The following is a 26,802-nucleotide window of genomic DNA, read 5'->3' on the forward strand; positions in this document are numbered from 1 at the left end:
TACAATTCTCTTATTGTTTGAAGATACACACACACTCACACACACACAAGTCTCTTACATGGAGGATGGGTGGGAAGTAGAGAACACTAAGAAGAGGCACTGGTGGGCTGGGAAGACCTCACATGCCGCGGAGCAACTAAGCCCATGCGCCACAACTACTGAGCCTGTGCTCTAGAGCCCTCGAGCCACAACTACTGAAGCCCGCACGCCTAGAGCCCATGCTCCACAGCAAGGGAAGCCACCACAATGAGAAGCTTGCACACCACAATGAAGAGTAGCCCCAGCTCGCCACAACTAGAGAAAACCCAGGCGCAACAACGAAGACCCAACGCAGCCAAAATAAATAAATAAATAAATTTATTAAAAAAAAAAAAAAAAAAAAAAGAAGAGGCACTGGTATTTTTCTATCTTTGGCTTTTCTTTTCTTTTCACATCTGACAGGTAAGAAAATGAGCATAAATACCTTCTTTGACTAAGCTGTCAGTAAAGAGACTGGTGAGGATGTTGGCAGGAAGGGTGCCATTGCCCAGCAGGATCCCAGACAGCATGGCCAACTTTGTCTGCTCTGCTTCAGAAAAGGCTTTAAGGAAGAGGAGAAGCTGTGGGTCAAACAAAAGAAACCATGTCTATAAAGTAAAGGACAAAGTAGGAAAATAACACACAAGGTACATCCATGGCTAGACGGCACACAACTGGTGGGTCTTACGCAGCACACTTCTTATTCGTTGTAGACACACCTGTACGTTCGATTATAAATTGGATGCTTTATCATAGTTCCTTTCTTCCAAGTTCACTTACAACATAGCTATAGATAACATTCATGGGAAGGAAAACAGACATTTGGAGAACAATGTAAATGGGTCACATAAATAATTTACATTCGACTTTGTATATGACAAAGGGTAAGTACTACAAAGTGTTTTCTGAAATACACTATTGCCTTTCATATGTTTTTCACTTCTATGCATGCTCCCCTCGCCATCCTCATCCTACATCTACCCATTTTCTTTGGGTTATAACAAAAAACAAACAAACAAAAAAACAAAAACAGGAGTCAATAAGCTTTGACATGTAGCATATACTTTTCTGAGCCCACAGCATATAAAACTTTTTTAAAACAAGACTGCTGAGTGAAAAAAGGGTTTTCTAGGTTCTTGATGCCTCTTTTAAAATAATGAGATTCAACACAACATTGTAAATCTGCTATACTTCAATAAAAAAATAAAGTTAAAATAAATAAATAAAACAATAAAAAATATAAAAGCAAACAAACAAACAAAAAGAAATTCAAACTAGGTATTTTCTAGATCATACAGTTTTACCACCAGCCCTGGTGATGAGGAAATGATGGATATAAGATAAAGAAAAGTTCCTAGCAGAGTAAGGGCCTCTGCTGTGATTTTGTAGTGAGAGGGTGACAGTGTTGTTTGGGTCCTTCTGGGTCACCATGCTGCCATCCTCTTATCCCAGCAGTAGGGAAAGTAACAAAGTAGCAACCCCAGAAGGGTTGAAGGGAAGCCAAAGCAAAGGGGATTAGACCCCACTTGCCATTTTGAAGTCTAAGAGTATCCAGGCTTGTAGAATGCCCTCCTTCCTAACCCTCCTCCACTTAGTGCTTTGACTATATTATATTTATATTCCACGGCTATTTTCTCTGTTTCAACAGACCTTAGGCATGTTACTGAGATTCCCCAGGGCCCAATATCACTATTGGGGCCCTGTTGACTTTTTCATTACTCTGTACCGACAAAAAATCACTGGCATCATATAGGCTTATTAAATGCTTTACAGCCAACGAAATTCCATTAGCTCTGTGCGGTGGGTAAGACTATATTAATTTACCATTCCCAACAGTTAAAGGATTTATTACATTACAGAGAGGTTACGTGACTCCAAATATTTACATGATGAGTAAGTGGCAGAACTGGAACCAACGAGTCCGTTTCACTCCCAATTTATGCCTATTAAAATCTCAATGATTTAAAAAGAAGTCACTTTCTAAGTTCACAAGAAAAGAGGGAGTGAGGGAAGGAGGTATCAATGGTTAAAGCTCCAGGGAGCCCCAGGAATGGGGTAAAAAAACCGACAAAACTATAGATACTTTATATCAATCTGGCTTCTTTCTCTTATTATTAAAATAAGTAAGATTGAAGTAAATAATGAAAAAGAGCCCCCAAGATTAAAATATTAACACTACTTGTTTAAGCACATTAATATACTCATATTCATCAAAAAAAAACTCAATTATAGCAAAATGGTGCAAACATTATATCTTTTCTTAAAATTAATATCCACATTGCTCAATTACACTAGTCAGCATTAAAATCAGATGCTACACGTATTGCAGCAGAATTTTCTTTAAAAAATGGATACACTGTGAAAAATAAATAATTCTTGAAAGCATGTTCATCAAATGAATCAAATAGAAAGTTTTCAAGGTTCAAATGAACTAAGAGAAGAAAAACATGAGTGATATTATTAGGCAAAATGATAAGATGTTTATTTGAATGCTTTAACATCAGCTTTTTGGTCATATCTATCCCTCTATTTTAATGAAGCACTTGTTATATTCTAAACATCTAGCAATATAATGGACCACTTTTATCCATTTAAATGTTTCTTCATGTTAAAAAAAGTAATACCTGCTAGTAGAACAAATCTAACACAGAATAATATAAAAATGTGAGTAATCTCCTCTTTAATCCTATTTCCTTAGAATTAACAACAGTCTGACGTGTCCTTTCAGATTTTTAAATGCACTTATATATGTCTATATAAATAACTAGATGCATATACACATGCTTTTACTGAATTACGCACTGATAATAGCTCAAACTTGTTGAGTGAAGCAGATAGTCTTCTGAACACTTCATGTGTATTAAAAATTACAAAAGTTTTGATCCTCACTTTAAGACAAAGAAATCTGAGGCACAAAGAACTTAAGGGACTTGCCTAAGGTTAAACTTCTACCAAATGGTTGCTTTTTCATTCAACAATTTATCATAGACATTTTCTTTTATCAATTCACGTGGTTATGCCTCATTCTTTAAATGACTGCATATTATTCCACTATTGAGAGACCATAATTTAATTAACCCATCTCCCATCATGAACATTCAGGTTACATCTCAATACTGTGATGAACATCTTTATACATATAGTTGTATGTATACATGCTGAAGGATTCTTTTAAGTGTGAAAGTTGAGTCATGGAGAATGTAAATTTAAAACAATGATTTTACTGTTTAAATGTTCTTCATTATACATGGAACCACTCTGAACAAAGGGAAGTAAGAGTAGGTAAGCAGCAAAGGAGATGTTGCAAAGTAACAAAGTAACAAAGTAGATGATTTCTTTATTCCCTTGGTTTATAATTTAGGCATATACCTAAAATCAGAAATGAAGACAAAGCAGCATACAAATCTGTAACAACTTAATGTAGTGACTGCTATATATAAATACAGAGGAGCTACAAATTAGAAGGAGGAACATGTTGCAGTTTCTGAAAAGAGGGCTTCTTTAATAAGGCGCTATTCTTTATTCAGCTACTTATTAGAGGCCAATTACCGTATTAAGTACCTTACAGCTCATCTCATTTATTAGTACAACAACCATAAAGTATGTACTTTTACTGAAGCTATTTTATAGATGAGAAAAACCACTGAGATTTACACCCAGACACACCTATTTCCAAAGATGTGCTTCTATCCCCTTTGCTAAACTGCACCTTCTAAAATTAAGGAATTTTACTGAGTATTAGCTGCTGTGCTATGCTCTTTCACAAGCTTTAACTAATTACATATTCTGTAAAACTATTCCTTTGAACAAAGCATGCTGGCTTACATTAAACATGAAGGAAAAATTCTAGGCTAATCATGTTTTCTTTCTACAGCTATTAGCTAATGATCTGTCATACGCATTCCTTCATTCAACGAACATTTATTAAAAACTTAAGAGGTCCATGGTACTTCTGGACCATCACTGTAAAAGCAAAATTTTTGTCCTTCTTCATCATTTTAGCAAACAGAGCATTACATTTGAATTTTTACCTTTTTCATTTCATCCTCAAATGCCTTTTCCAAATACTTATATCTCCTGATGAGTTTATTGAAGACCTAAACATAAAAGAGAACCAGTCAATATTATGTAAACAATTTTAAAAGGCAATAGAAGGAGGTGTAGAAACTCACCCCTAACTACAAGGGTCTACACTAATAAAAAGGTGTAGTTAAACATTCTCAGACTGTGATATGAGAACTATCAGCATTTCAAGGAGTTATTATGACCTGAGGGAAAAAGAGGATCAAAATGCACACGTAGGGCTTCCCTGGTGGCGCAGTGGTTGAGAATCTGCCTGCCAATGCAGGGGACACGGTTCGAGCCCTGGTCTGGGAAGATCCCACATGCCGCGGAGCAACTAAGCCCGTGAGCCACAGCTGCTGAGCCTGCGCGTCTGGAGCCTGTGCTCCGCAACAAGAGAAGCCACGATAGTGAGAGGCCCGCGCATCGCGATGAAGAGTGGCCCCCGCTTGCTCCAACTAGAGAAAGCCCTCGCACAGAAATGAAGACCCAACACAGCCAAAAATAAATAATAAATAAATAATAAATAATTTTTTAAAAAAATGCACATGTAGAATAAAACAAATTCATTCGAGAATGTAACAGGTGAGAACCAAAAATAACTTTGATGAAAATGAAATGAATATAATTTTAAAACTGTGTGATGTAGAGATTGAAAATAACTGAAACTAAGCGGATTATAGATATAATCACTTATATACTGGATATGATGAAGAGGAGATCAGAGTTCAGGGGAGATTATACTCCAGGTGAACACAAACACGAATTCAGCAGATGAGCAATAAAGATTACTGGCCTCCACAATCCAGTTAGAATTCTCAAGCAGGGTTTGCAACTGTGTCCGTGGAATTCTGGACTGTTTTTAAGAGGAATGATGTTTGTTATGGACTGAGTTCATGTTCCTCCTAAATTCATATGTTGAAGTCCTACCCTCAATGTTGACTATTAGGAGGTAGGGACTTCAGGACAAGGTTAAGTGAGGTCATAGGGGTGGTGCCCTAGTCTGACAGGACTGATGGTCTTCTAAGAGCCAGGAAGGGAAACCTCACAAGGAACCAAATCCATTGGCACCTTGATCTTGGACTACCCAGCCTCCCAAACTGCAAGAAATAATATTCTCTTGTTTAAGCCACCCAGTCTGTGGTATTTTGTTATGGCAGCCCGAACAGACTAATACAATGTTCTTATTTAAATGGGGATTTTATAAATATTATTCTAATAAGTGTGGAAATGATTTCTGAATCCAATTCCTTTCCCTTATACCCACGTGATATACTCTCATCTAAAACTTTGTGTTTCTTCCTTAATGTGATCAAGATGGAGTTCAAGAGTAAAAATTATGGTGTTGCCCTTTGTGAGGAAAGAAAAATGAGCCAGGAGGGAATTGATAATGCAATAAGGAAAAAAAAATAAACTGTACTGAAGTCCTACAAATTTGATTTCCAACTTACACGAGCACTCACATATTCCTTAGTGTGATTACCATCAGGAAAAAGAACTCTCCTTATCCAAGAATGATTCTCCAAATCCCCACAGGTAAATGTTTACATATGAAAGCAAAAGTCATTATACTACCAAAGTACTCTTCAATGAACTAACAGCTTATAAAATTAACTTCCATTCAAATACCTTTCTCAATTTAATCTCTCCCCCTGACTACCCCATTGACCTCTGTCAGTCTATCAGTATATAATAATGTTTAATAAACCTAGAAACAATAATGTATCAAAAGTTCTTTCAAATATACATATTCCATATGAAAAAACAAAATCATAAGTAAAAGAAACTATCCTATTTAGAAATAATGATGAGGTTAAGTCTATATAGATCTTTTTAATTTTATGAGAATAGTAGAGTACTGATTTTTCTTCCAGACCTTCTTATCTTTCTTTCCCAGTGGGACTCAAAGAGCAAATAATACACCTTGTACTTGCATTAATTTAATCCTAACAAAAATTCTCTGAGGAAGGTAAGGCAGGCATTAACATCATTGGCACACCTGGAAACTGCTACTAAGTATCGGAGCAGGAACAGAACTCAGAAATTCTGATCCTCAGTGAACTGTACTTATCTAATATATCATAAGGTGAGAGAGAATTTTAAAAGAACAGCTTTTGAATTGAGAACATCTGCTTCAGTATCCACCTGGCCCAAGGTGTTTGTGGCCATTGACGTAAGAGAGTAGAAGCAAAGATTTAGAGAGGACAGGTTAGAACATCATCCACTGAACCCACGTGCTTAACCTTTTGGTCCATTTTTAAAGATTTCCTTGGTTTTTATCTATTACACATTTCTTAAATATAAAAAAGGGGAAGAAATATCTATGCTAAAATAGCATGTGATTAAAAGAATAATTTTTGAAGTTTAAATTCTTAATGGCCGCATATCCCAAATTACTTGGCTTAGCATGCCTTACACATTTTAATAAACAAAGTAAAGACAGTTTCTAGCATCTGAAATCACGTAGCTGCCAGGGATTCCTATGGCCTTTTTCATATATATATATATATACAATGAAATGTGTAAAACAAGAAGACTCGTTGACCTGGGACTTGCCTTCATGGTTTAGATGGGAATAAAAACTGACTTTTAAGAAGAGTCAGTGAAAGAATCAGAATAGGAACACACCAACCCTAAGCTGGCTGGCCACAATGCACATATGTTCAGCTTTAGAAGGTAATGTCTACAAGGTTGTCCCATTTTACACTACCACCGCTTCCTGATCTTCACCAGGGCCTAAATACTTCTTAATTTTCACCAATCTAATGAATGCAGAAGGGTATCTCGATATTAGTTGAAATTTTCTCAATGAGTTTGAACTCATTTCCTTTGTTTTTTAGAGGAATTGTGTTTCCTCTTTTCTGAAATGCCTGTAAGTCTTTTCCTAATAGGTTGCTTGTCCTTTTCTTATTGACTTACAGTTCTTTATTTAATCTGGATATGAATCCTTTATCGGTTTTATGTATTACAAGTATCTTCTTGCCTCTTTCTTTTAAACAGCTACCTGAGAGTCTGTTAATATGAAGTATTAAACTCTTGGATTGACTTATATATTGTTTCCATCCTTTGATATTATTACAAGCAACACTATAATAACTGCCACTGTTTGCGTCACTTTACACATGCCACTGTCTGCAGGATGAAGTCCTAGAAGTAGAATTGCTGAGTCAAAGGGAATGTGTAGTTTTAGTTTTGAAAGATAGTGCTAAACTGCTCTCCCTAAAGCTTGGACCAGTATATACTCCACCAGAAATTATGATTCCCCATATCTCTTATAGGTGAAAGGTAAAGAAACTCTACTTTGGTGAAGCTTTAATGTCCATTATTACGAATGCAATTCAGTATCTCTTCCTATGCTTAAGACCTATCTCATATCCCTATTTAAAAAGTGGCCTGTAGAATTTCTGAACCTAATGTTTTCCTAAATCCTGTTCAAATGTTTCCCTTCCAGTACAACAATCTCTCAGTGACAGGCTCTACCTGAGCATAGTTTCGGATGGTTTCGTGATCTTCATTTGCTGAAAACACACAGTGGTTGGTCATCTTGGTCTTGTCACCATCATCTATGCGTGTTCCTCCAGGGGCTAAAAAGGGAAAGGTAATGACCATTAGGGCGATACTGAAATCAGAAGAGCATTTGCAGAAGAGATCAATTCCTGCACATCAAGGAAAACAATAAAGGTAGACGTCACATAAACTTTCATAGAATGATATGCATGTGTAGACACACAGAGTTTTTAGATTATCATCTTAATAAAATTTTGTACACGTGGTTGTATTTATTACAAAGGGCTAATTAAATCTTGTACATAAATTAATTGCATGAAAATAGACTCCTGAAGGAGGTGACTTTTCTAAAAACTAATTTACTTATAAAAGATGCATACATGTTATGATTTGTTTACATTTCTAACATAATGCAAAGTGGTTGTTCGATTTTCTATTCCTACCATAGTGTATGACGAGATTGTTGTTCTATATACTTGCCTTCACTAGATCCTATCACTACAAGTCTGGTTCTTTCCAAAGTGCATCCTTAACCATGGCAGCTAAACAATAACATTTGTTCAGTGAATTTAACTTGATTATTCTCAGTGCAGTTCCTGATGTTTTCCCACATCAGGACACTTTTCAGGCTTGATAATATTTTGCTAGACTCCAGTTCACCAACACTGGAACTGCCCGGACCTGGCTTTTACAGATCTTGCTGGTTTCTACTTCAGTAGGTATTTAAAATGTTCCCTCCTCCACCAACTCAGTTATTCACACAGGGTTGAACAGTATACACTCTGACCCCTTGTCATTTGTATTTGATCACCCAGCGGTTGCATTGGCTAGGAAAGAGTGTATTTTATCCTCTCTAATCTCTTTCCCCCACGGCCTATAGAGTAATCATGGAATAAATGTATGGACCAAAAGAATGCCTTTTTTCCATTCCTCAACTTTCCTCATTCAAAGGCTCCTCCTGTAAGTTTCAGTGGTGGTCATTACAAACATTGGTTGATTAGAAGACCAGAGTCAGAACACTAGGTATTTTTGTTTTCTGATTCTACTTTATCAGAATAAGGGTAGAAATTTGAGCAAGCCAAGTTAGAGTAATAACTATTATATACTCAACACGTATTTGCAGAGTATACACTTGTATAGGCCACTCTATTTATTTTAGTGTTTTGATTTCAGTCATATTTCAGATCTTTGGATGAAATGAGCTACACATAGCCAACTTTTATACAGACTCCGGCATACAGTTTTATAAGTAAATTAGTTTTTAGAAAAGTCCGCTCCTTCAGGAGTCTATTCTCGTGCAATTAATTTATGCACAAGATTTAATTAGCTCTTTGTAATGAATACAACCACCTGGAACAAAATTTTATTAAGATGATAATCTTCTAAAAACCCTGGGCTAATGATTCCTATCTGATAGAAGTTACATAACTGAAAAGTCTGATTTTGAAACTACAGTCTTTTCTCTTAAGAGGTAAGATTTAAAAATTGTATTCCCTTACAAAACAAAATATTTGTTATACATTGATAATATTGCCACACCTCACATTTAAAATTTTGTTCCCTGATATCGGGATGAAGTATGAATTGCCATTTCTAAAAATTTTGGTGATCCTGCTGTTTTTCTCAAACTAGAAGTAAAAGAAAAGTATTTCCTTTTTTTAAAAATTTTTATAAATTTATTTATTTTATTTATTTATTCTTGGCTGTGTTGGGTGTTCGTTGCTGCGCGCGGGCTTTCTCTAGTTGTGGAGAGCAAGGGCTACTCTTCGTTGCAGTGCGTGGGCTTCTCATTGCAGTGGCTTCTCTCGTTGTGGAGCACGGGCTGTAGGCGCGTGGGCTTCCGTAGTTGCGGCACATGGGCTCAGTAGTTGTGGCTCACAGGCTGTAGAGCACAGGCTCAGTAGTTGTGGCGCACGGGCTTAGTTGCTCCGTGGAATGTGGGATCTTCCCAGACCAGGGCTCGAACCCGTGTCCCCTGCATTGGCAGGCGGATTCTCAACCACTGCGCCACCAGGGAAGCCCTGAGAAAAGTAAAGTATTTCTTGTGTCTACTCTTCAAAGGGTACAACTGAAAAACCAAGATAACTGTTGTCTCAAGAATAACAGGGGAAGGTAAATATTTTTGTGGGAGTGAAGAAAATTCTTACATACTCCATTTGTAAACAAAATGTTTACATAAAAAGAATGCACCTGGCTGACTTTATTCATTACATCATAGGTCTGGCCTCAGTAGACATCTGGGGTTGTACTGCCTGTGCTCGTAAGTTGTACCAAACATTTGCCCTCCCCTCTTTTGGATGGATAGGTGTGGTGTGAAGGAGTGAAATCTAGGCTGCGGATATAAATTTGTTGATCATCATTATAGAGGTGGTAAATGAAGTCTTGAGATAATCAATGCAAAGCATATAATTTTAAGCATATGTAAGGGGACAAATATGGAAACGTAGGAGTCATGTGAGAAGTGGCATCTAGAGAGGTAGGAGGGAGTCTAAATGGTCCCATGTAAGGCAAGAAAGGAAAGCATTTCAAGAATGATGAAAGGGTCAACAGTGCTGCCAGGAAGGCACTAAGAACTGAAAAGTGTGCGTTGAATTGACTGGTGAAGTCATGTGTGACTTTGGCAAGAACCAAAACCGACCAAAGACTACTCTTGCATAGAATTTACCAGTGCATCGATAAAAGTATACCATAACTAAGGAAATTGAAAAAGCCAATAATCACATCAGGAAAGGTTCAACTTCACTATTAATTATAGTTTTCATTCTTTTTAGAATCATCTAAGGTAACATAATACTCATGGGCACGAAAGGCAACAACATACTGCAGAGTAAACATAAAACAGCATGTAGAGTATCACATTTGTATAATATCATCCCATTCTCAAAAGTTTATGTATTTCGGTAAAGAGATTTCTAGAAAAGAATTAACCAAAATTATTAACAATAGCTATCTCTGTGTATTGGGATTTGAACACACTACAAAGAGCTTTTTATACGTGGACTTGAATTACCTACAGGGATAAACTGAGACTTTCATAAATGATAACAACAAAATAAACTTGGTACATAGTGAAAACCAGCAGTTCAGATCAAAAGGGGGCCTGAAAGTAAACGGGACCAGGTACCAGCATAGATAGATCTAAGAGCTCAGAGGGAAGAATTAAAGGGTAGCTCTACCTAAAAATGTACGTATACACCCTGTCTTAAAGTAGATTGGCTTAAGCAGCTTTTCTCAATGAAAGGCACTCACAGCACGCTGGGCAGGGCAATTTTTCATTGTACTGAATGTTCCTTGCACAGCAAAGTAGGTGGCATACCTGGCCTCCACTCCCAAGTCTTTGTAGCAACCAAAACACTTCCACACATTTGCGAATGTCCCCTAGGCAGCTAAAAATCACTGGCCTGGGGATCTGACCATTTCCAGTGATTTATGGTTACCATAGGAACTAATTATGGAAACCAAGTTCTAAGAATAACCATGAAAGGAAAAATGGGTGGTTGTGATACCTAATAAACATTTAGAACAATACACCATACCACTTAAATAGTATTCTGAAGCCTTTCCCCCTGATGTCCCTGCTCTATAAGACATAGTTTTTATTTTGCTTTTCATCTATCTTTAACAATTTCCAAACTTCTATCTTTAATCCTTTTACCTATACACTCACAATTACAAGGATTTTTTAAAAACTAGACTTAAACTATATTTCGTAGACATTTAACTTTCTATGGATGAAATGAATTTTAATGAGAATTAAATTTAATGGGAATTCTTTTTAAATTTGTTGACACAGGTAAATCTCACTGCTCGCTATACCAAAAAAAAAAAAAGAAAAGAAAGAAAAAGAAAAAAAGGGTGGGACTCAAAAGAAAGGTGCTATGGCAATTGGGATTTAATGATATATACTGGAAGGATCTAGATGACAAACATAAAGTTATACTCTACTGCAGAAATTACTCCTCCTAAGTCCACTCCAGAAACATTCAAAGATTAGGGACACATGGAAAAATTGGCTTTTATCTAAAGTCAAGGGGCCAATCGTGTTGTATGTCAACAAAAGTCCTCAATGCTATGCCTCTCTTAACTAACAATCATTTCATAGCCACATTAATACCATTCTAAATCGTAATCTAGGTAAAAGTTGTAGAGACTCCCATCTACATTTTTTTTATCAATTATCATAAATGTAAGCTTATAAAGATTCTATCTCATAAGAAAATATTTCAGTAGAATTGAAAGTACGTAATATTACAAGAAGGTGCTCTAATGTGTGGTTTACCGAGCATACTACCAGCCACCAGGATATCGAAGAGTGTGTCTGCATAGCGACGATAATCTAATCGTGAGCCTGTAGAGTCCAGAAACTTGGCTACAGCTTCAAGGTCGTCACCAGCTTCATTAAGTCCCTGGACGAGTGTATCCCTGAAGACTGTGGGTTCGAATTTCTCTTTTTCATCTAAAATAAATACAGAATACAATTATTCTTTTACTTACACAACATATTCCCAAATGCAACCATATGTTTCCTTTGTTCACTGGTTTTTATTTGATAGTATGATTATTTAAAAGTTGAAGGATGATTAAGTTTTTCTACTAGTTTTTCATGTTAAAGCCCTTGTTTAAATATTTATTCAAGCAATTTATTTCTGTTTAAAGGGGCCACACTCTATCTAATACATTAAAAAAATTGATGATTGATCATTTGTGTCACTCATAGGATAGGCCAATGTAACCTACTAACCCTATCTATCTGATAAACAATAAAGTATAACAATCAAAACTTAAAATTTTGTTCCACTTAAGACAGAAAAAGAAAATGATCCGGGGAGAATCACTTAAGAATAAGGGAGAATATATAAACAAACAAAATAAAGATTGGGAGGAAGAAAATCAAGAGGGGTATCTCTTTTTAAATTTTTTTAATCTAGATATAATTGACATATGATATATTAGTTGCAAGAATACAATATGATTTGATATTTGTATATATTGCAAAATGATCAGCATAATAAGTCTAGCTAACATTCATTACCCTACATAGTCACAAATTTTTGTCTTGTAATGAGAAATTTTTAAGATCTTTCTTAGCAACTTTCAAGTATGCAATACAGTATATTTTTTAACTTTTAATTTTATATTGGAGTATAGCCTGTTAACAATGTTGTGATAGTTTTAGAGGCACAGCAAAGCAACTCAGCCATACATACACATGTATCCATTCTCCCCCAAACTCCCCTCCCATCCAGGCTGCCACATAACATTGAGCAGAGTTCCCTGTGCTATCCAGTAGGTCCTCGTTGGTTTCATTTTAAATATAGCGGTGTGTGCATGTCAATCCCAAACTCTCAAACTATCCCTTCCCTCCACCTTCCCCCCTTGTAACCATAAGTTCGTTCTCTAAGTCTGTGAGTCTGTTTCTGTTTTGTGCAATACAGTATTATTAACTAGAGTTATTATGCTGTATATCACATCCTCATTACTTATTCTACGATTGGAAGTTTGTACTTTTTGACCACTACCTTCACCCACTGCTCCCTCCCCACCACCTCCTCACCAGTGTGCCTCTGGCACCCATCAATCTGTTATCCATGAGCTGTTTTTTTGTTGTTGTTTGTTTGTTTTTGTTTTAAAGATTCCACACGTAAGTGAGATCATACAGAATTTGCCTTTCTTATTTCACTTAACATAATGCCCTCCAGATCCATCCATGTAGTCACAAATGACAGGACTTCCTTCTTTTTATGGCTGAGTAATAGACTCTTAGGTTGTTTCCATATCTTGGCTTATTGTAAATAATGCTGCAGTGAACATTGGGGTGCATGTGTCTTTTTGAGTTGGTGTTTTCATTTTCTTCCAATAAATACCCAGAAGTGGAGTTGCTGAACATGTGTAATTCTATTTTTAATTTTTTAAGGAACCTCCATACTGTTTTCTATAGTGGCTGCACCAATTTACATTCCCACCAATACTGTTCAAGGGTTCTCCTTTTTCCACATCCTCACCAAACACTTGTTATTTCCTGGAGGAATTTTTTTTTTTAACAAGATAAATTATTCCAGAGTACTTAAATATTTAAAAAATCGTGAGCTATACGTTTATGTATCCAGCTTCAGAGCAGATGTTCTCAACCTTCTTGGTTTCATGACCCCTTGACACCCTTCAGAAGTAGTAAAGATTCCAAAGAGCTCTTGTTTATGGAGGTTACATCCATGGATACTTACTTTATAGAAATTAAAGCATAAAATTATTTATTACATGAAAAATATTAGTGAGAAGAGAGGCACTGTTTTACACTTTTGCAAATCTCTTTAATGTCTGGCTTAATGGCAGACAGATTCCCAAACATGCTGCATGCAATTTGTTGCAATATCACACAACCTGCAGCCACCCACTGTAAACTCATGAGAGAATGTGTGAAAAGTGCAAATAATATCTCGGTATTTTATTTGAAAACAGTTTTGACTTTGTAGACGCCCTGAAATATTTCAGAGGATTTAGGGGTACAGATATTATGTAAGTTCCTCTCCTCAGCAGACTCTAGAGGGACTTCTTGTGGAAGGTCAGTTTTGAGCAAAATCTTGAACAAAATATAGATCATATGCCGTTAAAAAACGTGAAGATAGCAAACTAGGGGTCAGAAGAGGTGTAAAAAAAAAAAAAAGACTAGGTTAAAGGCAAAGTATCTAGGATTCAGTTCAAAGGATTTCACCTTTTTCCCCCCTTATGCAGAGTCTGCATATGGTGAGAGAGGGGCAAAAGATGAAACTAGAAGTTAAAAAAAAAAAAAAATTCTATCATATGTGTCTTTAGAGATAAGTAGATATTGCAACTGTTAAAAAAAAAAAAAAGAAGGAGGAGGAGAAGAAAAGAATGCTATAGAAAAAGAAACATTTCATGAATTAAAAAAAAGTTCCTAGAAATGAAAAATATGACAGAAAAACATAAGAACTCAACTGAAGAGTTAAAAGAGAAAGCTGAGAATATCTCTTAGAAACTGGGAAAAAAGTCAAAGACCTACAAAATAGGAGCAAAAGGATAAGAAAAAGAGCAGACCAGTCAAATGTCCACATAATAAGTGAATAAAAAGATATTTTTTTTTAAAAGGAAAGGAAAGGATTTAAAAATTTCAAGAAAGTTTTACCGTACTGAAGGACGTGAGTTTCTCAATGAAGGACTGTCTAGGGATCCAGCACAGGGATTGAAAGTGGATCCACAAGGTGCATTCACTACTGTGAAACTTCAGAACACTGGGAATAAAGCAACTCTCTGAAGTTTCAGGTGCAAAAAACCAAATCACATATAAAGTATCAAGAAACAGAATGACTTTGAATTGCGCAACAGAAATACCAGAAACCAGAAGATAGTCCTTCAAAATTCTGAGGAAAAACAATTTTCAAACCAGAATTCCAGTGTTCGGTCACACTACTAATCAAACATAAGAGCAGAATAAACATATTTCAAGACATTCAAGGCCTCAAAACTTATGTTTCTGATACACTCTTTTTAAAAGCGATTGAAACAGATACTACACCGAAATGAGAGAATAACTCATGATTTCACAATCTTAGTAAGTCATGAGATCCCAGGAAAAAGAGAAAAAAAATCTAAGAGACAGACAACAGTACTCTTCAGGATAGTGGTGAAGGGACATTTCAAGCATTTCACGTTAACAGCTGGACAGCTGGCCTAGAGAGCAAACCGAATGGAAGAGGGTTTTTCAATACAATCATACAATATGATATGATACATAGTCAGAATTCCTTCAATGTAATAGCATTGTTAGAATTCCTAAAGTGTTTATATTAAGAGATTTACATAACAAGGGAAAGAGTGGGGTTGACTAGTTTTAAGGTACAGAAGACTAAGCAAAAAAAAAAAAAAAGATTATTATTAAACTCATTAAAACCAAAGAGAAAATGGTGTTCAGAAAAATAAATCAAATAATAGTTCAGCTCTGAAGAACATGTACCAAGTCACAATAATATGCACCCTAAACAGGAGTCTAGCTAAAACTGTGATATAATGAAAGGACGGAGAACGAGAAGAGGTTTGCAGGTGGGTAGGGCGTGAAAGAGCCGAATCCTTATCTCCGATAGGAGGAAATGCATCTAGAATACCTCCAACAGAAACATCAAGCATCAGCCATACAGGAGTGTTACTTGGCCACAGGAATGCAAACGCTAAAAGAAGCAGTTAAAGAGTAGAAAGAGTTCCGCTGGGGAACAGACTTGCTGCTGTTAGAACATGTCTTGCAGAACTGTTTGACTATTTAAACCACGTACACGCACGACTTTGATACAATTAAAAACGACATGTAAAAACCAGACAGCAGCTGCCTGGTTTGTACAGACTGCCTACCTACAGTCTAACAGAAGGGATGTGCTGTAAGGGGTTAATACCACAGCCTCAGAAACAGAGAAGAATGGCATTCCCAGTACCAGCCAGAGTCACGCAGCATAAGATACCATAAAGACAGATGTAAATTAACTTGAACACTATTCGTCATGAACAAGAGATAAAAGTCCTTTTGATGCCATAAGCAAAACATTATGCAGCCAAGAACATGCAAATGTTGACCGCAGGAAAAACATAATTGGGGTCTTGTTGTGAAGCGCGGGAGGGAGAGAATGGGCACCCTAGAACCGTAGATCACGGGGCGCGGAAGAAGTGGGTAACTGTGACCCACAGGATGAACTCATTGGCAAGCATCATCCCCTACTCGGGGTCCAGCCAAAGGGTAATTCACCACCCACCTTGGGAAGAAGTTCCCTCTCCTTTAACACAAAAACATGAGAAGTAAAAAGACCAAGAGCTGCTTATTAAGTCTCGTGACCAGCTCCCAAAATCAATTGAGGCCATCTGCACAATGGCACCCCAACATGCTTTGACGTTGACTCAGGTGGTAGAACAGACTTTGGTGGTTTGAAAATTATAAATTCAAGACACTGGAAAATATAAGTTGGGCAATAAGGTAAGCTACAAATTCATGCAGACAGCTTTGTTTTGAATCTAAGAGACAACTTAAAAACTTTTCTTTGTCAAAAGGCCCTCATCCACCAGTTATACTTTTCCAAAAGACTTGCTAAGGGAGAGGGAAAGTAAAAGGAGGAAGACAGCACATCATGGCCAGAGATATTTCAACAGTGAGTAATAATGCACTAGGTCAAAATGATCACGTATAGCTTAGGAATCTTAAAAAGTCATGATGGCCTGGGAGGATTAATGATTCTCTTGCAGGATGAAAAGCAAAACTCCCACCTGCTAAGATAAGTGTCCATCTAGAGGAAAACAAAATTCCTGTACAGGAAAATGGCAAGAACATTATTGGAAGTTTGGGGAAACAAGACAATATTTTACCCATAGGTTCTTTTTCATTTCATCTGAAACAACCAACGGTGTATACGATTTGTATTTCATTTGAGGACAGTGTAGCAGAAGTACCAACAAAATCCTAACGAAAATATGCCATTGCTTCCTTGAGTTTCCATTTGGCAGGTCAAAACTCCCTTGAGGTAGGAAGTACACAGTTAGGGTCTCACATTTATACTGTGTTGGTGAATCACAAGTGTGACACTGAAGAGTCAGTCATAATCACCCTCACACAACGTAGAGAAACAGGCCTATTTCCGACACTCAAATACGCCTGTAAGTTATCTAAATACATTGCTTTCTCTAAGAACTATGGTAAATGGTTAAGACAGCATTTTCCCAATGTGTTAATTAAGTGACAAATAACATAATCTACCCTCCCTTTCTGAAGGTCACTGAGTTACAGTAAATGAATAAGAACGATCATGGGTTTTCCAACTATACACACACAGATTTACTTCCGTATATATTTAAAGATTTACCTCATTAGTTCCTAACACCACTTATTACAAATCTAAGAGTGATTTAAAACCACCAAAACAGATCTAAAGCCTCAAAGAGAAACCTGAGTATGCGGTCCCTCTGGAGGCCTGAAGTTTGGTCATTTTTTTCTCTCCTATTTTCACTAATTTTAATCCAATTTCTCCACAAAATTTAGAGGGAGGCCAGTTCAATTATTAAATATTTCATTTCACTAAGCGTAACAATGGCTCAGGGGAGAAGCGTTCATCCTTTCAGATTCCTCCAAGTCACACTAGAAAACATAATTTCTCTGGAGAAAATATTATAAGCAAGATGTGCATATTTCACAAAGGATACGTTCGATATGACGTGTCCTACCCATGATGTTTAATTTTGATGTTAAGCAAAAAGAAATACATTTTTATACTAACTTGGCAGGGAAGAGCATTAACTTTGCTAGGAAATAGGTACAAACTGAAGACAGAGCTTCGGAAGACAGCCTATTAAAATGACCTTGAAATATCCTCCGTAGATTTTTTTTCTCGGCTCTACAAAACTGCCAACCATTTATCTGAATTCAGCCCCATCATAACAGCAGAAGAAACGCCAAAGCACAATGAAACGTCAGGATGCAATTCACTAGTATGAAAAGCAGAAAATGAGGTTGACTCCATTTTTTTTTTTTTCCAGTCAGCAGTTTGGCACAAAATGGCTCAAGTACTGCTCTAACCCCCAACAGACCCGAGTTATATAAATCTAGATCAACTGACAAATGATAGATAACATATTTCTGGGTGGCTCTCTGTGAGTATTCCCGCAGCTATCAGACACAGGCACAGTCTTGCCCACCAAATGAATCAGAGGCAAACCAGTTCAGTGTTAGAGGTAACCTTTACAGTCCAAAACTGAAGACTGACCGTAAGGGCCAGTTTACTTGCTGAATCATGCCTGCTCTTGTGCAACACATCCTTGGGCCCTCTCTTGGCATTGGAGCTCAGCTACTGTGAATCAGCGTCACACTAAGAAAGCTGCCTGAGTTGGAGATCCAGGTCTGAGATTAACACGCTCCCTCAGCGGGCAGGCGATGGCAAACCTTCCTTCACCTCACAGTTGGGCATACATTAAATATTATCACATTACTAGGCGCAACAATACCTTAACTGTAACTAGGTTTCTGATTAAGTCCTTTGGAAATCATCGACGTCATTTATGTTTTTCAAGACGGCTTTAAACAATGAGACAAAGAACGCACGCTGGTTGCAGCACCTTGCATTGCTATCTGCTTCCAGATTTCAATCCGCATTGTGTAGTGGGGACACAGTTTGTAAGAGGGCTAAATATAATAGAAGGGGGTGGTTCAGACTATACTTGTACTTAGCTTATAGGGATGAGTCAAGGACGCAAAAGATAAAAATAAAAAAGAAGAGTACAAGACAGAAATACTATACAAAATAACCATATCTTTTGGTTTTTAAAATATTTTTTAATTTTCATTTTTTTAGTGGGAATGTGAAGCTTTCTGGCAGGTAGCATTTACAGTTAAATTTAGCCCTTACTGCTACCTAGTGACTCTTGCAATCTGTTCTAATTCAAATGATATATTGTACTGAGAATTCTTTTCTTTCTACATAACTACACTTGCTACTTACATAGACACAGCATTGCAAGAGAACTTCAGCTACACACATTGGCTGGAAATGCCAAAGGCACATGATACAGTTTATCAATTCAACAATTTAGCACTCGATGACCATTACATGGCATTCTGCTTCATAATCAGCTATGAGGCCTTCAAAAAGATATTCAGTCATCCTTTATCTTTACACATGATACTTCCTTAAATATTTTTCAGTCACTCTCCTCAGTGTTAGTCAACATAATAATTTCATACCATGTTTCATATTTTAAAAAGTTTCCCTATTGGGACTTCCCTGGTGGCCCAATGGGTAAGACTCCGTGCTCCCAATGCAGGGGGCCTGGGTTTGATTCCTGGTCGGGGAACTAGATCCCACATGCATGTCGCAACTAAGAGTTTGCATGCTGCTACTACGAAGCCCACACGCCGCAACTAAGACCTGGCACAGCCTAAATAAATCGATAAATAAATAAATAGACTAGGGCTTCCCTGGTGGCGCAGTGGTTGAGAATCTGCCTGCTAATGCAGGGGACACGGGTTCGAGCCCTGGTCTGGGAAGATCCCACGTGCCGCGGAGCAGCTAGGCCTGTGAGCCACAACTACTGAGCCTGCGCGTCTGGAGCCTGTGCTCCGCAACAAGAGAGGCCACGATAGTGAGAGGCCCGCGCACCGCAATGAGGAATGGCCCCCGCTTGCCGCAACTAGAGGAAGCCCTCGCACAGAAACGAAGATCCAACACAGCCAAATAAATAAATAAATAAATAAATAAACAATAATTTAAAAAATAAATAAATAAATAAATAAATAAATAAATAAATAGACTAAAAAGTTTCCCTATCAACTTTTGGCTCAACTACTCTTAAAACCAAGAGGATTTCTATATAATTATGCAAAACTGATTAAATATTATAAAAGATTTAAAAATTCTTTACACAAAAAGAATGGGAAGATGAACATAACAAAAAGAAGTCACTCACATATAGAAATTGTACCAGCCATCATCAAACTGGCTATATCACTTCTCTTCGCACGATAAAAGACCTTTGAAAATATCCTGAGTTTTACAGACACTTAGGGCAGTAAATTTAGTTCGACTTTCTAAATTCTGAAAAGGTTAAAACTCTTCACTATCTTCCCTAATTTACTCTTCTCTTAGTTTTACTATCTTGGCTTATGAACGTTTTCTTAAAAACACAAAGAAAGCAAAAACCAAATGCAAACGCTGATGTTAAAAACAGTAAAGTTTATCAACTGCCTTCAGAGCCTCGCATGAGAGTAAGGCAACCTGAACAGATATAATCATCCTCATTTTGTAGATGAAGACACAAAGCTCAGACAAGTTAAATGACTTGTCCAAAATCAAACACCTAAGTAACTGGCGGTTCTGAGGCTTGAATGCACACCTTCAGATTTTACAGTCAGAGCTCGAAAGACAGAAATTAGTGAGGTTAGGTGGAAACAAAGATAATACCAATTCTTCTTTGTGGAATTAATTAAGAAACCTCAGCTAAAATTGGAGTCCGGACAGGCCTGTAGGGGGAGCTCTTATACCCTGCCATGCATCATCAATTACTCCAAACAGGAAGATAATTATGCCTTCCTCTCTAGTCTCCAACAGAAAGGTGTTGCCTACTTTACTATCCGGAAGGAAGAAGAAAACTTCTCTCCACCTAACCACAGCTCAGCCAATCAGAGAATGTACCAGACCAAACTATGAGTAGCCTCCATACTTTGGACTCCCAGCTTCCTCATGTGGACTGTTGGGTTATTAGAGCTCCTCTCAACTCCCCTCTTTTCCCTATAATAGCAAGTTCCGCTTCCTTGTTCTCTGACTTGCCTCATAGTTCGCATACCCCGAACTGCAATTTCTCTGGGCTCTTCCCAAAGAAACTCGCTTTTGCTACTAAAATAACTGGCTGTTGTATTGTTAAACTTGACATTCACCAACCTTATATTTTGATTAGAACTTTAAACACACATTTCCCCCAACCCCGTCCCCACCATACACACACAAACACACAACACAACCTACCCCTTTTCCGAGTTTTGAACCGCTGGCCTGTTAGCACTGGCTTCTGATGCTTATTCATAAAATTTCTGAAAACCAAGAAAATAAGATTAGGCACTTCAAATAAGCAGTTCATATAATATATAGCTAATAAGCATATGTTTGACTTCACCCATACTAAATATACTTTTTAAAATGAGATAATTGTAACTACTGAACTAGCAAAACTTTTAAAGTTTAATAATATCTAGTGTGGACAAAAGAGACAAGGAAAATAACCACAGACATAAACTTTGATATAAAGGATAAACTCCATGCAATACTTTTGGGAAGCATTTGGTGAATATCTATAAATATTTACATGCGCATAACCTACGGTCCAGCAATTCCTTTACAAGGAATTTATTCTACAGTTATACCCACACAAGTATGCAAATATACGTATGTGTATATATAAAAGGATTTAGCTGCAACATTGTTGGATGCATAAAAAAATGGAAGTTGAATACCCATAAACCTATCTAGTTCAATAAGTTATAAATAAGCCATCAAATGGAACTACGAAGCTTTACAAAATGATTTATATCCAATGTACTACATATGGCCCTGGCTACCTCTCTGATTATGTTTCCTACATCTACCTCTTCCCATCATTCACTGCTCCAGCCACACTGCCCTCTTTGCTTCTTCCAGTGGGCCAGGGAAGCCATTCACGTGGCTTTAACTCTCTGCACTCACTCAAATGCCTCTGTTTCAGAGACCTTCCCAGACCACCCTGACTAACAAGACTCCTTCTCTCTCTCTCCCTCTCCCTCTCATCTAGCTCTATTTCTCTTCATAGCTCACAGCAGCCCCTGTCATTTCATTAGCATCTGTCTGCCATGGTCTATTTCCCCCAAGAGTAACATCCATGTGGGTAGGGACTTTGTAGTTTTACTCAATACTGTATCTTTAGCACCTAAAACAATACTGAGAGTAAGCATTTAAATTTAATAAATAATTGTCAAATAAGCTGTTGCACTGATATGGAAAGATGTTCAAGTAAAATTGTTAAAGGAAAAAAGCAAGTTGAATAAAAGAGTGTAAAGCATAATTTTTCGGTTAAAAAGGGGGGTACACGTAATATTTCCTTTTCTAGGCAAGGAACATTTAAGAACGATACAAGAAACTGTTAGTAAGCTTTTCATTTGTTTGCTTAACCTCAGAGGATGAGTATTTGGGTATTTTAAATTCTCCTATTGGATTTAATATATAATTTAAACTATCAAAAATTATCTTTTAAAAAAGTGAAAAACCTGCCCTAAAAGACCTTTTACAAACTGAGAATAACCTTGCTGGCATAAATATTACAATCTGAAAATATGTCTAGATTGCCTAAATTATGAGGACCAAACGATTAAGATAATGTCAAGCAAATTATTTAATTATCTTTCAAAGATTTTTAAAATTGTGATTTGAAAATGTCTAGATTTTCTCCATTACTTATACCATTAAATAATCAAGAAAAATTGCAACATTAAACAGTAAATTATTTAATTATATCTCAAAATTTTTAAAAAATCCTCAAGAATGTGGAAAAATTATTATTCAGTTTATGTACCAAAACTTTCTTCCAACCCCATGAAAAAAGAGAAACGTGTATTTTCACACAGAAAGCAATCTGTTTATCATTGAAAACTTGAATCACCACTTTTAAAGTGAAACTAAAAAAAATTTTTTTAATAAATTAACAAAGTCCAAAAGTAATTCCTTTTATGGTTTAAGTAGAGAGAATTTTTATCAATCCTATAAAGTGAACTTACTACATCCTGCTTTGAGATATAAAGGTGACTAAGCCGGATTCCAAGCCCTCAAGGAACACAGAGCCCAGCAGAGATAAAATACAAACATTTAGGGCTTCCCTGGTGGCGCAGTGGTTGAGAGTCTGCCTGCCAATGCGGGGGACGCGGGTTCGGGCCCTGGTCTGGGAGGATCCCACGTGCCGCGGAGCAACTAAGCCCGTGAGCCACAACTACTGAGCCTGTGCGTCTGGAGCCTGTGCTCCACAACAAGAGAGGCCGCGATAGTGAGAGGCCCGCGCACCGCGATGAAGAGTGGCCCCCACTCGCCGCAACTAGAGAAAGCCCTCGCACAGAAACGAAGACCCAACACAGCCAAATAAATAAATTAATTAATTAAAAAAAACAAAAACAAAAACAAACATTTATAGTACAATGTGACAGGTGAAACAACAGTGGGACACACCTAGCTAACCAGTATAGAAAAGGGATTGATTGCTGTATGTGTATGGGGCAGAGCAGCTGCACAGTGAAATGACTACAAATGCAGTAACCTTAATCAATGAAATCTCATTTCATTTGAGAAATGTTGGAAATAGAGTTTCTAATGCATTATTTATATTCACTGCAAAACTCTTTCATTCAGAATCTTCCCTGTTGGCATTTTCAACAGATTCACTCTATACCAGCAAACATTTCCATTGGAGCACAAGTAATGAATATATGTGTGTGTGTGTGTGTGTGTGTGTGTGTGTGTGTGTGTGTGTGTGTGTGTGTGTGTGTGTGTGTTCTCCTTAATGTTTCCACACCTCCCAAAACACAACAAATACCGAAATACCATACAAAATATTTTCTTGTGTTAGCAAAGAAAAATACCTGTTAAGAAGTTTGGGTCTCCTACTGAGATACAAAACCAAAAATAGAGCCTGAAACTCCTCCAGGAGGTGAACATGCAAGGAAGGAGTTTCCTTTTTTGCCAAAGATGTTTTTATTTTAGAATTAAAAAATATTTTTAAAGTGGGAGTCCCCTCTAAAAGACTTATTTTAAGGTCTAGAATATAAACATATAGAATTCCCTAATTAACTCTACCTTTACACCTTGTTTCTATTTTCCTGCTAATGGGAATTACCACCAAACACAGCCTACGTTGGAGAGAATTACTCTATTTTAAAAATTCTTTAGCTCTGTTTATACTTTCTTTAGTTCTAAATACGAAAGTTTCTTTCTTCATAGCCCAGTTATGTAGGCTTATTTTACACTACCTAAATATAGTCTATGTGGAAAATAATAAAAGAACACATAAACATAAAAAAATATGCAAAGATTTTGACATACACAACATCCAAAATAAATCAAACAAACACAGAGACTCACCTACTGGTACTGAAAGACTAAATGAAGATATTCTGTTCACCAAAAGTCTCTATCGTTTAGCTGTTACTATTTGGAGTAGAGGCTTGGCTTCCCTCTAAATTTAGCTCTGGTGCTACATTATAATCTGCTCCAGTGAGGGTCAGCCTTTATAAGGCACTCACTGAAGCTCTGGCCGAAGAAGAGCAAGGGCACTTTGACTAAGAAACTGTGCTAGCTTAAACCTGGGAAAGTAACAAAGGGAGAGTAACAAAGGCAGTTCTCTTAGGCCAATGTCAAAAGCTCACTTTTATTAGACTGCATTACAACTTACAAGTTGAAATAAACTAACATCATGATGATTTGGCTTCCATAAAAACTATAACCCAAACACTCACATAGAAAATAAGCTCATGGGACTTCCCTGGTGGTGCAGCGGTTAAGAATCCGCCTGCCAACGCAGGGGACACGGGTTCGAGCCCCGGTCCGGGAAGATCTCACATGCCGCGGAGCAACTAAGCCCGTGTGCCACAACTACTGAGCCTGCGCTCTAGAGCCCGTGAGCCACAACTACTGAGCCCACGTGCCACAACTACTGAAGCCCGCATGCCTAGAGACCGTGCTCCGCAACAAGAGAAGCCACCGCAATGAGAAGCCTGTGCACCCCAACGAAGAGTAGCTCCCGCTCGCTGCAACTAGAGAAAGCCCGCGCACAGCAACGAAGACCCAACACAGTCAAAAATTTAAAAATAAATAATAAAAATAAATTATTAAAAAAATAAAAAGAAAAGATGCTCATGTCCCACCAAAATGGAAAAGCTCCACGGTTTAAAATAGAATTTTAAAAAATTGTATGTAAAGTGGTAAAACAAAATGGATTTAAGTATTTCACATGTCATCTAAGAGACTAAATTTCTTGCATAGTTTAGAAGATAAAAGAAGGCCATAAAAATACTAAAACGATCCAATCAACCAAACATTAGAAACCAGGTACTTTATTAATGAAATAAACATTTTTGAATCAATTTCTATTTAAGTCTAAATGGAAAAGTTTAATTGAAAGATTTTTAAATCTAACATATTAGATAAATATCGCCCCACCTCACTTTATTAATCTTCTAACTGCCCTCGTGCTCTTTTCATATTCCACCCCTTACTCCCAACCAGACTCTGGGTCCAAGTGTGACAATGGGCCAGCAGCATTGAAGGGTCTCATGGCTATTGTGTATTAATCCTGCCACTTGCCCTGCCCACCCTGAGTAGATTGACACCTTGCGTGTTGTCTTCCCTCGTATTCTTCCTTAATTCTCTCCATTCTGGAAAGTGTCTGATCTATCACAGAAGGCCGTACCTTCTAGTTGTCCCTACTAGTGGATGCCTGTTCTCAACCAGTAATCAAGAGATTTGGCCTGATACTCTATTCTTGCCTGTTCTTCTGGTCTGGCTCATCTTTGAAGTATGATAATCTGCCTCATGTAAGGCATTTAATATTACTAATATATGCTACACATAAAATAACTATGCTATTCAAACAACCTTGACATTATAAATATGGATACTCTAAGGTAGAGTCGATCTTTTTCTATAAAGGGATAGAAAGAAAATATTTTAGGCTCTGTGAGCTACATGATCTCTGTTCCAACTACTCAGTTCTGCTGTTATAGCCTGAAAGCAGCCATAGGCAATATATAAATAGGTGGTCATGGCTGTATTCCAGTAAAACTTTATTTACAAAACAAACAGTGGATCAGAATGGGCCCCCAGGTTGCAGTTTGCCAACACCCATCCTGGAGAGGTGTACCCAACAGAACTATCTGTGACCGTGAAAATGTTCTATATCTGCACTGTCTAATATGGTAGCCACTAGACATGTGGCTATTGGACCCTTGAAGTGCGGTTAGTGTGACTGAGGAACTAAATGTTTAATTTTATTTAATTTTCATTAATTAAAATTAAAATTGAAATAGCCAACGTGTCTAGTGGCTATCATGTCAGGCAACCCAGTTCTAAAGCATTCCCTATGGCCCAACACACAAACTTGATAAAAAGGTGAAAACACACTCAAAGAATAGGAATTTTTTAATTAATATTTTTCAAATAAAGTAGCTCTGCAGAGCATTTTGCCCAAATTTCAAAACTATGTGGCTACAGCAGGAAAGAAAAGAAAAAGTACCAAACTTCAAAGTGAAACTCTCTTGGTACCGTCAATATTACTTAAGACAATGGGAAGAGAGAGACTTCCGATTCTAAGATAATAAAAATTATAGGGCAACAAGATTATCCCCAAAGTATAAAGTGTGTCATAAAGATGCAATAACACCAGCACACAAAACTCAAAATATAACTAACCCACTTTACTGCAACGTTCTCAGGATGTACTCTGTGTTTAGGAGCAAGTTTCAAGAACTACCTTTTATTCTATATTTCAAATGGGTAAAATAATTTACCATAAAAGAAAACTAAAAATTGCCCATAATTATAAACTATTCTCCTTTCCATTAAAGCTAAAACTGCAAGAACAAACATCATAAACTCCTGTACAAAAAGTTGTCATATCTAGGGATCGTTTGGGTTGATAACATTGTAGCATCCTTCTCTCAAAAGAAAAACA

General features: G+C 37.1%; 1 protein-coding gene across 5 annotated transcripts in view; it reads right to left on the reverse strand.

Moving 5' to 3' along the window:
- BZW2 (basic leucine zipper and W2 domains 2) overlaps positions 1–26,802 on the reverse strand; it is a 56,833-nt gene that overhangs the window by 18,272 nt on the left and 11,759 nt on the right. For 4 of the 5 annotated variants that reach the window (XM_082398427.1, XM_082398430.1, XM_082398426.1 and 1 more), the window contains exons 2-6: positions 21,087–21,151; positions 11,867–12,043; positions 7,561–7,664; positions 4,050–4,115; positions 464–599 (exon numbers count right to left, since the gene is read on the reverse strand). In XM_082398427.1, coding sequence (XP_082254553.1) covers positions 464–599; positions 4,050–4,115; positions 7,561–7,664; positions 11,867–12,043; positions 21,087–21,144 — 541 coding nt within the window. In that variant the 5' untranslated portion in view covers positions 21,145–21,151. Of the gene's footprint in view, positions 1–463; positions 600–4,049; positions 4,116–7,560; positions 7,665–11,866; positions 12,044–21,086; positions 21,152–24,215; positions 24,323–26,802 lie in introns of those variants that run through there. The other variant, XM_082398428.1, reaches the window with a different exon arrangement.

This window comes from Balaenoptera borealis (assembly GCF_965194805.1).
Source record: "Balaenoptera borealis genome assembly, chromosome: 7".
In the NCBI taxonomy this organism is placed as follows: Eukaryota; Metazoa; Chordata; class Mammalia; order Artiodactyla; family Balaenopteridae; genus Balaenoptera; species Balaenoptera borealis.